Source organism: Aulostomus chinensis, chromosome 15, assembly GCF_037954235.1.
Source record: "Aulostomus chinensis isolate RoL2024-O1b breed Wild chromosome 15, RoL_Achi_v1.0, whole genome shotgun sequence".
Taxonomy (NCBI): domain Eukaryota; kingdom Metazoa; phylum Chordata; class Actinopteri; order Syngnathiformes; family Aulostomidae; genus Aulostomus; species Aulostomus chinensis.
In genome coordinates this window covers 17,258,138-17,274,261 of record NC_141334.1, presented here as the reverse complement: position 1 = coordinate 17,274,261, position 16,124 = coordinate 17,258,138, and the positions used below count along the sequence as shown (strand labels likewise).

The 16,124-nt window shown below is 42.3% G+C and overlaps 1 protein-coding gene across 1 annotated transcript; it reads right to left on the bottom strand.

Moving 5' to 3' along the window:
* Positions 1 to 1,002: 1,002 nt before the first annotated feature.
* tmem164 (transmembrane protein 164) lies at positions 1,003 to 14,507 on the bottom strand. The gene is made up of 6 exons (XM_086227289.1): positions 13,708 to 14,507; positions 7,909 to 7,958; positions 5,985 to 6,051; positions 5,112 to 5,190; positions 3,917 to 4,017; positions 1,003 to 2,541 (listed from the first exon to the last, which is right to left on the bottom strand). The coding sequence occupies exons 1-6, from the start codon at positions 14,143 to 14,145 to the stop codon at positions 2,335 to 2,337; spliced, it is 942 nt and encodes a 313-aa protein (XP_086083415.1). The 5' UTR covers positions 14,146 to 14,507; the 3' UTR covers positions 1,003 to 2,334.
* Between the last annotated feature and the right edge of the window lie 1,617 nt (positions 14,508 to 16,124).

The window sequence follows — 16,124 nt, the reverse complement described above, 5'->3', positions numbered from 1 at the left end:
CACATTTACAGCCGTGATGTCAGCTTGGCGTCTGACTGGAGTTGCAGTGGGATGACGGGGCATAATAGCAAGTAAGTAAGTTGGAAAGGAGTTATGGGAAATACATTTACTATCTTTCTTATATTGGAGAGATAAAATGGAAGCTACAGTCCATCTTCCAGCGTCTCCAAAGGTCGGTAATAAACCAAACTGTTTCTGTACTAAGACTATAACATTTTCTTATTTGTGATTTGTGACTATTGAGTCTTTACAGTTAAAAGTTTTAAAAATGTTAAACATCCTTATGTTTAACTGAATAAAAATACAATATATAGTTTTTGCAGCCATTTTTAATTGAATACATTAGATTTCTTCTGCGTTCTTAAAGATTGTATTTCCCACAAATTCTGTCACAAAGTGTGTTAATATCACTGTGAGCTGTCATTTCTTTAATTGTCAAGATAATCCAGGATAGGATTCGTCACAGGCGGCACGGTGGTGCAGTGGTCAGCACTGTCGCTGACCACTGCACCACCGTGCCGCCTCACAGCAGCAAGGTTCCGGGTTCGAGTCTCGTCTTTCTGTGTGGAGTCTCCATGTTGTCCCTGTTCCTGTGTGGGTTCTCTCTGGTACTCCAGCTTCCTCCCACAGTCCAAAGACATCAAGAGGGGACGAGGCTGATTGATACTCTAAATTGACTGTAGGTGTGACTGTGAGAGCCAATGGTTGTCTGTCTCTATGTGTTGGCCCTGTGATGGACTGGTGACCTGTCCAGGGTGAACCCCGCCTCTCACCTGAAAGCTGCTGGGATAGGCTCCAGCAGGAATAAGTGGAAGAAAATGGATGGATGGATGGATTCATCACTTCCTGTTTATCTGAGAGAGAAACCCTAAGGTCTGCCCACCATGGTATCAGATCATATTTAAAGTAAAGAAATGTTCAAATGGCAAAATACAGATCAAAAAGCATAGAACTTGAACATGGGTGGGGAAATAAAACTACAAAACACACATGAGGACCTTGGTCCACTGAGATCAGTTTTATTTTTAATACAGCACGAACACTCAACCCCATGGAGATACAAAAGTTTGTCTTATCCCTTCTTTAAGTACAGAATACGCTACAGTAACACACACCTCGGTCTTGAAATGACTCATACTATAACTGCATGTTCCATCTGTAAATGCTAATACTTTCTTTCTGATGCATAGTCAGTTTGTGACCTCATGCAGAACTGAGACGAGCCTTCAGGATCCCTGCTCGTATGAACTTGAGGGTCCATTAGCGAGTTCTATTCAAGTGTTACCTTCATGACTTCAGCCCAGATGCACATCACATTCATACCAACGACTGCTTCACTTTATATGTGGTCCAATATCTCAAATGAACAGACAGCAGAGGTAATAGTGGCACCCCAGTGTAGATCCATGAACCTCGTTGGGAACCCCCGTGTCCCCTGATTATCACGACTGGAATGATCTGAATGGCTGGAGATGGGAAAAATGTAACAGAGGCCACTTACATTTATCATTAATTTAATTTTACCTGTATATGTGCAGCAGGGGTAGGGGGTAATCACCCCACCCTGTTCTCAAACCCGGGTCTACAGGGTACCGAATATGCTCACTGAACATAACACCAAAGAGCCAGGCCCGTTGGCATGACAGCCAGAAGGCATTTCTAACTGTGGTGACTGCGATTCGTCCCAACGTGTGAAGTGGGAATAGAAGGACGCCAAGGACGAGTTTCTGCCATGACAACATTGAGAGGTGATCATTAGCACTTTAAAAAATGAAAATCCTCCAACTATAAAACAATTTTTACAACAGTTCACATTCACAATTGGTTTCAAAACACACCCGGAACAAATAAAATGGTGGCTGTCATCACAAATATGACTTAGCACAACTACACATAAATAACTGAACATGTGACATCAGTAGTGAGTGTTGAATGACTCCTATTTTCTGTCCTTAAAAACTTTACATTTACAAAAAAGGCAGCTTGAGAAATAAAGTGATCTCCAGCAAATCCACTTGAGTACTTCTGGAAATTGGATTCCAGAAGAAAAGAAAAGAAAAGGGAAAAAAGAAAAGAAAAACAAGGCCTATACTCCACACTCTGACCAGCTCAGATGCTAATGACCAGCCTTAAACTGCCTAGTAATGTTTGTGCATGCAAGTACTGTATGTTCGCAAGTCAACAACAACACTAAAAGATGACACATTGAATCACTGACCCTGAAATGCTCACTTGTTTCGGTAAAAGACAGTAAAGGTGCATTAAAACGTTAATTAAAATAAAACAAAGATAACAGGCGTTGAGGAGTGAAAGGCGAGGTCTGGGGGCATCAGTTCAATCAACTTTCTTGCTGCGCAGTCGAAGTGTGTCCAGAAGGTATCTACAGACGGAGCCAGTATGTTGCGAGAGGAGTGTGAGAACCTTCCCGTGAATGAGCGTCAGCAGGGTCTGGTGTCCCGTCGCCCACACGCGGTACCAAGGCCCATAAAAGGGATCAGACACGGCCGGACACAGCATGTTGTTGAGGTTGACCTCGGTAACCTGGAGGGAAATAGAGAGTTAGACATGCCAGTGTAGGATGCCAATAAAGAGCATAACAGCACAACTGCATGTGCCTTCATTCTGCTCAAAAACACAAACGATCGACTGAAGGATGGGAACATCCTCCTCCACCTCTCTAGCTATCCGTTTCTTTTGACTGCTGAATGTTCACATTGTTTTGTTGTTGACCTTCGCATCCGCTCACAAAATCAAAAAACGAATTTCACTGCAGTGAACTGGCGTTGTTGCACAAAGTTACTTTTGTCCTCCTTGTGCTGCCAGACAGTTGTAAAGACTACAGACTAAAGACAGCGGTTCCATCGAGTTCTACTCGGCTGGGCCTCTATGGAACCGGAAGTGTTTCCACTAGAACCCAGACACCAGGAGGCTGATAGCAAATACCTGCAGCCTCTGTTCAGTTGAACGTGTCCAGCAGCTCGAACACAAAGCTGCCTTTAAATGACCACGTGTTTAATGGAATGCCTCTTTATGAACATTGTGTTAAAAATACATGTATATAAACGATACATTTGAAAAAATGTGAACTGAATGTAAACTTTGATCATACTGAAAAAAAAAGCACATCAGTAGGGTTTTTTTGGGGGGTGGAAAATTTAAGCGTTTGGAGTCCCCCAACAGGTTTTCACTGATGTGAAAAACTTAAAAGAAGAAAAAAGAAGTTAATCAAATTTTACATACTTTTCTCCGAATAATGTTTAAGTTTATTTTTTTCTTTTGAAGGCCAGCTGATAAACATACAACTATAATATGAAAAGTATCGAAGTTCAATGGCGGTGAACCTCTTGGTCCCACCAAGTTCTATCAGTTTGAGTTCTGGGGATTCTGGGGGTGGAGTGGACACCTCCAGGCATTCTTGTGAGGGGACAACGTGTCACAACCCGCTGCCGAGAGCTTTCTACTTCTTAACATCTATTTTGAAAAGGAAGAAAACTTCATCCGCATTCCAAATGTGTTTGTGGAGCAGGGAATAAATTAAGTTAGAGCTTTTCTCAAAAAAAAAACAAAAGGAAAAAGTAAAAAAGATAAATACTCATGACCTTAATTTTCTCAGCTTAATTAAGTTTTCAAAGAAAATGTTGTCATCATTACGACACAGAGTTTGAAATAATTGTGATTCAGAAAGGGACAGGAAATGGGAGCACGGGCAACAAAATCAATCTGAATCAATGGAACTCTTTAAGTCTGACAATCAGCATCCCACCAGTAACATTTTCTCATAGTGACTTAAGCTCTTCATGTTGATCAAACCTGTACGTGGGACTACATAACCCTTTGCGCTCTTGTGTGAGACACAAATGAAAAATCCCATGTGTGATGAAGTACCACATATGGCCAGCAGAGGTCTCTATCTTACCAGGCCTAGAACTTGCAAGAAGAGGAAGTGGTAGAGGAAAAGGATGCCAGTAGAGAGTAGCGCCCACCACATGTCCCCCAGAGGCTCAGGCTTGTACACACCTGCAAAAACCACACACACACACACACACACACACACACACACACACACACACACACACACACACACACACACACACACACACACACACACAAGAGAGAGTATTAAGAATTAGCACCAATGTGTATCTTCTATGCCACAGACGTCACAAATGTTCTTCCTGTTCACTTTCCTCTATTTGGGTTGTGACAAAAGAGTCGACTCAACAGACAAAACCGCCTGCAGCCGCTATTACTGAAGGGAAGATGATGTTGGCTAACTAACTGGCTTTTCCTGTTTGCTCACTGCGTATTGGTAAGAGTAGTACCACAGGAAGGTATCAAATGTGGTCCAATCAACAATGGCTGAACTGAAACAATGCAGCTTTCCTTTAGTGGGGTGAACAATGAGGTGCTACTGGGACCGTCTTTTTACGCCCCGGTGACGTGAACCTGACATGATGTGTTGTATACTGAAGCATTAAACCTCATGGGTGTGGCTAGCAGAATGATAATAACCTTCTTTGTTATTATGATGCTTCATCAAAGCCTTTAATTTCTTTGTTGGTGATTTCATTATATGGACATGGGAGTTGCCCAGTACAATTTCTTTGTCCAAGCATTTGTAGTATTTGCTATTAAGTGACTCGACTATTAGTGCATCAGGGCTGTACCTTCATGTGGAACATTTTCCAGTGGTCTGACTATCAATTACTGCATAGCAAAACATGACATGCAGAAAAGCCACGTTTTTTTGTTTAATTTGGAAAGGTTTGACGTGTGTCGTTCCGCTGAGAGGAGCACATCCTGTGAGTAGAGCCACAGGAAGAGGAGGATCCTGCTTCCACAGTCAATGTTTGCTCTCAGGAAGACAATGTGGAACACACACATAATATGAGCACAGTGACCAACAAGGAACAGTCAAGCAATGGCATGCTAGTTCATGGTAGATTTACTTTGGCTCCCCAGTTAAATGGAGCAACACCAAACCACAGCAGGATCTGTTGAACCGAGGCGCGGCAGGTATCTACAGCAACTCAGTTGCCTGGGACTGAAAACTGACCTGGTGTCAGTGAATGGAAACAACACGCACATCACTATTGAGGGTGAATACCTACCTCCTTTCCTGAAAAGGTAAAGGGGCACCAGGTAGAGCATGGAGTGCTGGATGTAGTAGATCTCCTTCTCAAATGGGAGCTGAGGAGAGAATGAACCAATACAGCATTTTAGAACACTTCAAATCAGAAGTCCAAGACAGGAGAAGACCATGTCTTGTCTTCAGCCATGGTACAGCTACTAGGTGATATTACCTCGAAGATTAATTAACACTGGGACCAATTCAGAGTGCCATTTGCAGACAAGGAAGTCATGCATTTCGCCACAGTAACATGACACAACTTTTCAGAGTTCAAATGGTAACTTTTCCACAAGGAAAGAAAAAATAATTATGTATTTGCATTTTCTCCATGAACGTGTGTCAGGTTCATTCAAACACAGTTACATTTCAAAACCTCCCACTTGTGTTTGATATATCTGAAGTGAATACTATTCAGAATAGTAGATAAATCATCGCACACATACTTCTGCGGTGCTATCAATGCATACCCATGAAGGAACAAGCTCTATACCTGACAGGGAAATAAGATTACGTCACTTCATTATACACACAAGAGAGTGTGAGCGTTGAAAAAGCTTCAGCGTTTGTAGTTCTGCTCCAGATTTCACAATTGTGACAAACACGTAAGAACAAATTTCACTTTCTCATTTGGGGATATTAATGACTGCCGTGTCTACATCCATTCGTGGCTAAAGGAAGCTTGTGCTTACAATGTCATGATGATTGAGATATTAACAGGAGAACAACGGCTATTCATTTTCATTTTGAACACAGTATCCTCACATTTTTGACAAGAAGCTATGAGATAAATGTAAGAAACAAACACGTCAATCCTTGCGGTCAGAAGAAGGTGTGCTGGGTATAAATGACTTACCAGTCTAGTGTTGACAACAGGGAACATTAAAGCCAGTAGCGCACCATTCAACATGTGAACCTGCAGCCTGAAAAAACACACACACACACACACACACACACACACACACACACACACACACACACACACACACACACACACACACACACGGCGATTATAGAAAGATTACATATCGGTGTCAGCGTATTTCACGTCCACATCATTACATCTACAGGCAGATGTGCATTACCTCCACCAGGAAATACATTCCCACATGGCTGCCACTACTGAGTTACTGGCTTGTTAGTTGGAATGGTTTAGTACTGATAAAAGTGCAGAAGAACAGGGGGAGGATAGTGTCGATTATGTCCTGTGTTGTCCATCAGTCCCTGAAGCCGTTAGCGGCAGCTGTCTCCTCCGTTAGCAGGGTCACTTGCTTATGGGAGTGTTGATTGTAAAAACATCCCCTAGTTCAGCCGATTATAACATTTCACTCTTTGTATTTGTTGGAAACACACGGCGTCATCACACTAAACTGCTGTCGTGATTACAACAAGTCTGTTGGAGACAAGCGAGCCTATTCTGCCCCCCAACAAGAGTGTGAGGCTGGTAGATTGCCTGCAAAGTTGCGAACCAACACGAGAAGAAATATGTCTTTCAGTTGATAATTTCTCTAAGAGCCAACACACACAAACTCTCAGGAGCTTGTGTGTTACAGTGTGGACAGACGTCTGTCTTCTCCGACTGCTCTTTTTGTCAAACGGGCAAAAATAACTGTTGTGACACACAAGGTCAGTGGGACAAGAGCAGTGCTGTAGGGATGTCAGTTCACATAGGCCCAGCTGTCACTCTGAGCTCCTCCAGACCTGTTTGGAAAATCAGTCTGCATCATTTCAATTTGCATTTCTATTCGCCACCTTTATGGATCTGTTGCGACCTTTGCCCAGTAACAGGACTGTCCAGTAGCTATCCAAGCCTTCATAAATTTACGCTGGAGCTGGATGGAACAAGACAAATAAAAATTCAAAACTTTGTTTAATCTGCAATGCTGTACAGTGAAATGTTCACGAAACTGAGGTTTTTCAGAAAACACACTCACATACACAGACACAAACACAGTACCTGCATCCTGAATCCAAGCGGCCCGTCCACTTCGTCTGTGCCAGGTGAACATGAAATGCCATGTTTACACAAACTACTAACTGCTGTCTCCTGAACCAGGTCCAACTCTAGCAGCATTCTCACGCAATACCCATGAAATGTTAGGTCAACTTATACACTATTATATGAAGGGGATCATTTTATTTTTCAGTAAACTCCAGATGATTGTAATAAACACCTACGACTCTCGTTGTAACACTACCACCATCCCTACCATTTCCTGTAGTTGTTCTCTGGGTAATTTTTAAAGGCTCTGGCACTGGAACGTGACCGGTGTAGTTATTTTTGACTGAATTCAGCAACTCCCCGTTCCCCTGAATAATTAACTGCCCAGACCAGAACAGTTTAAAGGAGATGAGACCATAACCCCTCGACAAATGTACCCATATTAGTCTGATTAGATCACATTCAAGATCTGTTCCTCTTCTGGCAGGTGTTAATGGAGAGTGAACGATTGAATGATGCAACGATTAAGAGGATGAGGCCTAACGAGCATGATTTAGTAACAGAAAGGATGAGTGGTGACTGAGGCCCTGAGGTAGGAAATGTCAAATAAGAATTGTTTAAAAAAATTATGATGGATTCGTGGTGTTGCATTAGACAGTATGACACAACTGCTATAAGAAGTTATAGTGGGACATTTTGAAATTGTTGCTGTGTGATAATGTTGAGTGTCTGGTTATTGATCAATTTGAGATCTATCTGGTCATAATACACAGTATAATTCCACAGAATCTAAGAAGAGGCAGGCGACATGGGTAAATATTTGAGCCAAATCACTCACCTAAATACAACCATTGCCGTTTTACCTGGTGGGCAGGCCAGGAGGAAGATCTGTTGAGAAGAGCACAGAGATGAACGAAAAAATCACACCAGAACTCTCTATGATGCTTGAGCTGTGACAAGAACATTCACAACTCCAACACAAATAAAAACTAAATTCCCAATTGACAAGACTGGTGTGCCAGCCACCCTGCGACAGAAGAGCAAACCCAATGTTTGGATGAAAATGACAGGCTTATCATCACCTGAAGATTCAGTCACCACCCAAGGCAAATTCCAGTGTTTTGGCTGCCAGCTCTCTAAAGTGAAGAGGGTTAGCCCCAAAGCTAGCATCAACATTGGCCCAGGTTCGTTACTTGTGGACCCCTTGCTTGGAAATCCTGAAGGTTCAGTTCAGCTTCAGTAGGGAGAAGCTGGGCCAAATATTGATTTGGTACTGAGCACCAACTTCGTCATCTCTGTGTACAAAGTTCTGCAGCTGCAATTAACAGTTCAGCCCAGATTAGATCCACAAGCATGATCACAGTTAAGCAAACCAACCTTGACACTGCTGTTGTAGCATTAAAGACACAATTAACTTTAATAGTTGTGTCTCCCTATTAATTTTACAATCAATTACAACTGAAATTTAAATGAACTGCAGGAGCTCCTGGCACAGCGGGCCATCCTATTCCCAATGCTGCTGACTGGGAGACAAAATAATAGAATCTGACAATTTGAGAGAGAGAGAGAGAAAAAAAAAGCAGAACTATAGTGGATTTTATGATCCTTGGGTGACTCCCGCCCAAGAAGACGCCTAGCTACCTGAATTATCTGATGTGGCCATGTCTAAAACAAAGAAATCTTACTCTCAACACAGAATGATCAGCCATGGAGGACTGAAAATGGAACAAGACAAGGCCAACACCAAGTTTGATCAGTGTCATCTGCAATGTTCTCTGGTGGTTCAACAGAACAGAAACGTAACAGGCCGTTTCTCATCGCTGCGCGACATACAGCTAGTATGTCAGCCAAAATTGTTTTATTATCATCTTATTCAGTGGTTAACTGCGAGCAGGGAGCGGTGCTTTGCTTGACTGCTACATCGTTCCTGCTGTACATCACTTCTCTTGCCAGCGGACGGTGACAAGCTGCAGCAGGGTCCATCTGCAATGTGGAGCTCAGCACCTGATTCTTGGAGGCCGTTCTCAGTGGCTTGCTGGAGGGGAGCATCGGGCTCAGGTTTGAGCAGACAGACTGTTGGACCCTGCTGCAGTAAAATCCCTGATTTTCTGAAGGGAGTCTGGAACAGTGAAAACTTTTGTGTTTCATAATGTGAAACTAACACAGACCTGCAACAAAAATGAGAAGTATGGGATTTTTAAAGAACTTCCTTTTTTTTTTTTTTTTTAAGTTTAGTACAGTACAGTTTAGTCTTGTCATAGTAATCTAAGTAACTGAGTCAACAATCTGTAATGTTGGGTGTTACTGCTGCAGCTGATAAATGTGACTACACTCAATGATTATGCTGACGCTGTAGTCTGTTACACTGAAACGGAACGTCTCTGAGGCACAGCTTGTTAACAGCATGGTACCTCAGTTTATAGGCAAGCTCTCGACTTGCGAAGCAGAGACAAAACAGGAAGTCTTTCTATCCACTGCTGCACTGCGTTTACTAGCAGGATTTTAACCTTCCACTGAACCCATTCACTGGTGCTGCAGAAAGGCCTGCAGCTTGTCTGAAAAAAGGACGTTTTCCTTCCTTACAAAGAAGAAGTAATCAGTGTGTTCTATTAGACTGGATCCCTGCAACACGGCAAGGAAAGGAAGGTAAAGAAAGGGCCCGAGCGTCCCAACGTAACAGTTTCACCGTCATCTTGTGAGGAACTTCAAGACACTGGAGATGTGTGGCAGGTTCTCGAGTCATTGGGACTTCAAATAAGTCAGGTTGACATTCGAATGAAGTGCAGATTTTAACAAAATTTTCAGAAAAGTGCAAATTTTATGGGAGCAATCAATCAAGTGCCGTTATGCAAATATTAGCGGTTGGTCCGCTGGGAGAAGTGGTGAGTTCCTCTGATCCCTCCGAGCCACAGACACTGTCTCATTTCCAGATCAAAGCTCGTTTCTAAAGCGTTTTAATAAGCAGACGTTTGCTATCAAAATCTTGATTACTGGATTGATTTCTTAATCAAGATGATTAATCACAAGCGAACTCATGATCTGATACTATCATGGTACTTTGTCCATGATAACGACAGCATTATATACAGCCACAATACTGCGATTGTGGTATAAGACCATGTTGTTGTGTCGGTGTCACGGAGGATGGCGACTAACATTAATGCACACAGGATACTGATACCACTGAAGGGAGTAGTACTACTTTGTTCCAGTACTACTCACAAACTGTTTAATAGTTACCAGTTTTATATACTTCAGCAGGGTTGGTTGAAATGAACAAAATCAAATATCACAATATTTATAACAAAAACCTTCATATTAATATTACTGCACTGATGTAGGGATGACTTTTTGTTTTTACACAAAATATGAATATATCTTTGAAATAATGTGGGTAAAGGCAAATATTTTGAAGAGTCTGGTGGATTCAGAAAATGAAACCGTTTTTTACTGTATTGCAGATTAAAAAATGTTCTTGCGAGTTAAATGTTCATTTAACCCCAAATATTCCCAAAAAGTTCAAAATTCCTTCCATCAGGTGTAAAAACCTTTTTTTTTTTGCGAAACTAAAAATTCCTTTTCACGATGATGTTTTGTTAACTTTTTCTGACATGATACTTCATAATGTGCAATACAATATGTTAATAAAATTATCTTCATAGGCCACAGAAATATAACTCGTTGCCCATCATCCACGAGGAACCACATCCGCAATGTCGGCGTGAACTTCCAGAGTAATTACAAATTCTATTCGGTATCACCAGAGAATCAGAACTGAGGGACAGACACTGAACAGTAACTCTGTAGATGAATATGTTTTGAGTCCATTTTCGTCAGTCCCATCCATGCTGCCGTTTGATTAAAGCTCAATGAAACAACTGGGACACATGACAGATACATCGATCAGTCTGAAAGCCCTTGAGTGATGGGTTGGATGGGAGCCAGCATGGTCATGTGACAGCTAAACATAAAAAAAAACCAAACATCTGTGTTGTTGACAGATGTGAAGCATCAACTCATCAGCCAGATACTGAAGCCTTCACCTCTCTCACCTCGCGCTGAGCGATGCTTGCCGGCGTTGTTGGTGTGTATGTGAACATTAATGCTCCTGTGCGTTATCAGAGTCACTGCCGTTAACAGCCGCACATCCCGCCCTCTAATACGGTCTCTGACAACTACTGTCAACGGAGGAAACGCCATCGGTTTAAAACCGTGTCACAACCGCACTCAGTTCCAGCTGATGCAGACCAGGTGGGCGGAGTCACAGTTTGGTAAGCAGACTCAGAAACAATCACCACTATTAAGTTTTCAAACATTCAGCTTCTGTGACTGAAATCTGAGCTTTGACCTCCTGAAGAAAAGCCCTGCAGGGACACTCCCACCACACATCCTTTTAACGAAGAACCAGCCCTCACAATGTATTGGAATAAAATTGTGTTTTTACATCAACTTTTTTTTTTAAGCAACCCTTCCAAGGCCGCCAAACACCTCATTCCTGTCATTCTGTTTGAACACCTTCATTATGTTTAATTCCCGTCAAACGCAAACAAGAAAGTAGTGCGACCTCTCTTGAAAACCTCGACCTCAGTCATCATTCAAGGAAGACGTTTCCTCAACACAGCAAATTATTCATCACTATCCACTGGCCATTCCACTACTACTACAACGATGTAATCTCACTGAATCAGCAACATTTCCTTTTTGTTGGCCATATTTCATGTCCATGAAAAACACAGGCAGAGAAAGCTGGCAGGCCTTGACCTTTTACCGTGACCTGTGCTGTGCAATCATGCACCAGGAAGGTCAGGCTTTCTGGAGGCGGGGAGGGAACACATGCAGGTATTGTCATGGCAGCAGTGCTCTTGGCCCCTGAGGAAGGCTTGTGGTGCTTTAGGAAGACAAGACTACAAACAACATCAACAACAGCTTTAAACGCGACCCGAGCAGTTTGTCTCAGACTGGATGGCTCCTCGGTATACATGACAAGCCCAGCCCTGACTGAATTCCTAACAGCTGAACTTGAGACGACAGCTGCTCCACCAATTCCCCCCAACGTAGACTTTCTTCAGTTTTCCTATTCAAACTGTTGGCTGGGATTATTAATCTCACATGATGTTTCTTTAGAATGAGAGCTGTTGTCTTTAGCGTCCTGTCACATCAGTAGGGGACCGTTTTTGAACACGACCATCATCTGAAAAAAGATTTAAACTAAGGTTGAGCAGTATTGGAGAATAAATAAATGAATAACAGATCAAACTACTACTTTTTTGGACTGGTATTCAAAATGTGTGGATTTGCGATATGAGAGGAAATGTCAATTTTTACATTATTCTCTTTTTTCATTATACTGATTATTATGATGTCATTTTAGTGGGGATCTGTATCATAAAAATAAGCAGGACATCTCTGCAGCATTACAGTATTTTATCTGCTATGGTTTCTGAGTCACAATTAAACAACTGCAGTTGGCCGTACTGCAAACAGCCCTAATTTAAACCAATCTAATAACACATATAAATACAGAAGGCCATGAAAATAAAAACGGATAGTCGCGCGCGATCGACCAGATCGAAATATATATGTGGTTATATAAGAGAATCCATCCATCGTCACCTTCCGCTTATTCCTTACTAGTAAGGGTCTCGGGGGGGCTGGAGCCTATCCCAGCATGTACGGGCGAGAGGCGGGGTTCACCCTGGACAGGTCGCCAGTCCATCACAGGACCAACACTTAGAGACAGACAACCATTCACACTCACAGTCACACCTACAGTCAATTTAGAGTATCAATCAGCCTCGTCCCCAAATTGCATGTTTTTGGACTGTGGGAGGAAGCTGGAGTACCAGAGAGAACCCACGCAGGCACGGGGAGAACATGGAGACTCCACACAGAAAGATCCCACGCCCGAGCCGGGACTCGAACCCGGAACCTTCTTGCTGTGAGGCCACAGTGCTGACCACTGCACCACCATGCAACCCTATATAAGAGAATATAGGGAGAAAATTAAACCCCAATCTAAGTAATTTGAATTCAGCCATTGTAACAGAAATGACTTTATCTTCTTAAAGATTATTTTTTTGGCTGTATTCATTTGAGTGAAACATTGCAAACACTGCATTTCTTGCTTTTCAGATTAGTGCATAAATTTGCACGTTTGTGTTGAACAATACACATCAAAATTAAAAGCAATGTGTAAAATTTTCTTGACAACAAAGCATGCAGACTAACGATATAATTAATAATGTTGCAGTACTGCCCACCATCATCACATTATGACTCTTCCACCAAATTATGCAGCGCTAACATCAGATATGTTTGCCTGAAGAAGTTGTTGTACAACAGTTGTGAGTTCCTGCAGTGTCCCAACAGAAGCATGTTGACATCCAGTATACTGCAAGTACTCTGATGGTTCAGCAACATCTCCGGTGTTTTATGAAAGTCTCCAAGGATGACAATATTGTCTTTGTAGAGAAAACAGTGGTAGACTAATACTGTACAAGTATGAGTGAACTGGCTCAGTCACCGTTAAGACGAAAAACATGAATCTTTGTTTCACCTTAGGCTTGGGAGTGCGCTCTCTCTCTCTCTCTCTCACACACACACACACACACAGATAATAAGTGAGTGTCATTCTTACCTGGACCATGGTCATGACGTGGCATGGGTTCAGCAGGTAAATCACAGTCTTGGTCGCGAATTTGAAGCCCACCTCCACTCCAAAAGTCATGCAAAGGGCAACCAGCAACAGGTTCTTGCCCAGACTATCTTCCTTGGATCTTATAGAATCCTTCCCTACCACTTTGAGCTCCTTGGAGAGGTTTATTTTTCGAAGCGCCACGCCAATCTCCAGCACAGAGATAACGAGGATGACCAGACTCTCACTGATGCGCTGCTGGGGCGGGAGGAAGGCGGCACACTCGGGGCCCCCGTTGCCCTCAAACTTCGGGTCCACCCCGCCATAAATCCAGTCCAACAGACTGTATATGTTATATCTGGACATATTCCTTTTCTCGTGTTGGAAAAGATACGAACAAGATGGAATAAAAGACGCCACACTGACTTCTTGGCGAAACATGAACTGCAAGATTTCCCTCTCGTAGCTGGTCTTGTGGCTGACAGGTAGACATGTATCCACCGCCTCGGTGTGTTCCAGCTAGCTTTGTAGCCAAGCCACCTCCTCCAGATGGGTGAGGAACTTCAGACAGAGGCTAGCCGCGGCCGCTGGTGGTGGAGGCGGGGAAGCGGTTTCCTCATTCAGCCCTCTCACTTGGCGTCGGCATCACATGAAGCAAGCAGGCATACTACATAGTCATGATAAGCTCGGAGGCAGGACGACTGCTGGGCTTGAGTTAGCATTTGTTAGCTACAGCATCGAAACCGGGCGGCTAGCTTGTTAGCTTAGCTACACTCTACCTTGCTGAAAAGTATATATGATAATTACACCCCGAGTTTAGCGTCGCAGGCAGAGCACAAATCCCATTGGCCCTGACAAAAGGTGCTGCGTTCATAGGCTCCTGCTAAATCGGAAGTGTGTATGAGAAAGATGACCATTCAAACCACAAAGAGGCCAAATTACCTCCCTTCTTCTATTGTTTTATCTGCACCTAGTTACTTGTGAATTAGACTGTTATAGTCTTGTAGACTTTCCCAAATCAAGTTGATAACTGCAATTGCTATCTAGCATGCGTGGCTTCAGAGCACTGTCAGTAATAGGGCTGCATAATTTAAAAAAACATCTATTTGCAGTTATTTTATCTGATATAACGACAACTATCCATCCATCCATCCATCCATCCATCCTCTGTGCTGCTTATCCTTTAAGCGTCATGGGGGTCTGGGGTCTATCCCACCAGACATTGGTGGAGAGGTGGGGTTAACCCTGCAAGGGTTGCCAGTCTGTAGCAGGGCCATCAGGAGCAATTAGGGGCTCAGTATCTTACTCAGGGATACTTGGATATGGTCACCAAGGGAAGTGAGGATCAATTCAGCGACCCTTCGGTTGCTGGACGGCCTCTGAGCCATGCTGCCCCATCACAACTGGAATATGTTTTTTTTGGGTTTTTTTTATAACTACAAACCCATACAATCATTCTGGAGTGTTTTTGTGGGGATCTGTATAACACAAAGATGTTTTCTTTTCTGTACAATAGGATGTGTGGGCAGGACATCTCTACAGAACTACCACCTTAGTTTATTTTAAATTGGGTATTGACACACAATTAACTTTGAAAAATATAGTGCCTTCCAAGGATTTGAAATATTAGATTAATTCATGTTGCAATTTTGATTAAATTTCAATAAACTGTGCCAAAAAGCTTATTTGAATCCAAACTAAGATGCTCCACACCAAACAGACCACAACCATGTACCATACATGTCATATTAAATATTTATTATTTGAACTCTGAAAATGAAGGAGTGTGCAGTTCCTGCAGTGGCCTGGTGTGAATCCAACATAAATTCCCTATCCCGTTTTATATTAATATCACTAGACAAAAACAGGAAATGCCATCATGAAAAATCCACATCAATCAGATGCTGGTTGATGTGTCTATTACTTCTAAATAACACCAGGCATTCATAAAGCTATATATTCTAAATGTGGACACATAGATAGAATAAGACGACTGCCTTCATTTCACTCAGATGGTATTATAGGCTTTTAGTGGATAATAAAATGCAATTTCAAAACAGGGAACTGATTGTGCCTGAAAGTCAAAACCGAGGGCACAATTTATATAATTCGACATCAAACACACGCGATGCTTCAAAATGGTGCGTTCACAAACATCCGGAAAAATCCCATTATTGATTGATTTGCTAAAGTGTTCAGGCACGCATTTTCCTCAGCCTCTATTTTTTATCTGTACAGCCAGATTAGTAGAACTTTAAATCTATCACACATGAAACCTGTTTATGTATATCTATTATATAGATAATTTGAAAATATGTGCCCTCTTTTAAAATAATACACATCCAGTAAAGTTATTAACATTTCTGCCAAATAAGAGTGCATATTTTACAGAGCTCATAAGTGCATTTTATTAATAAAAT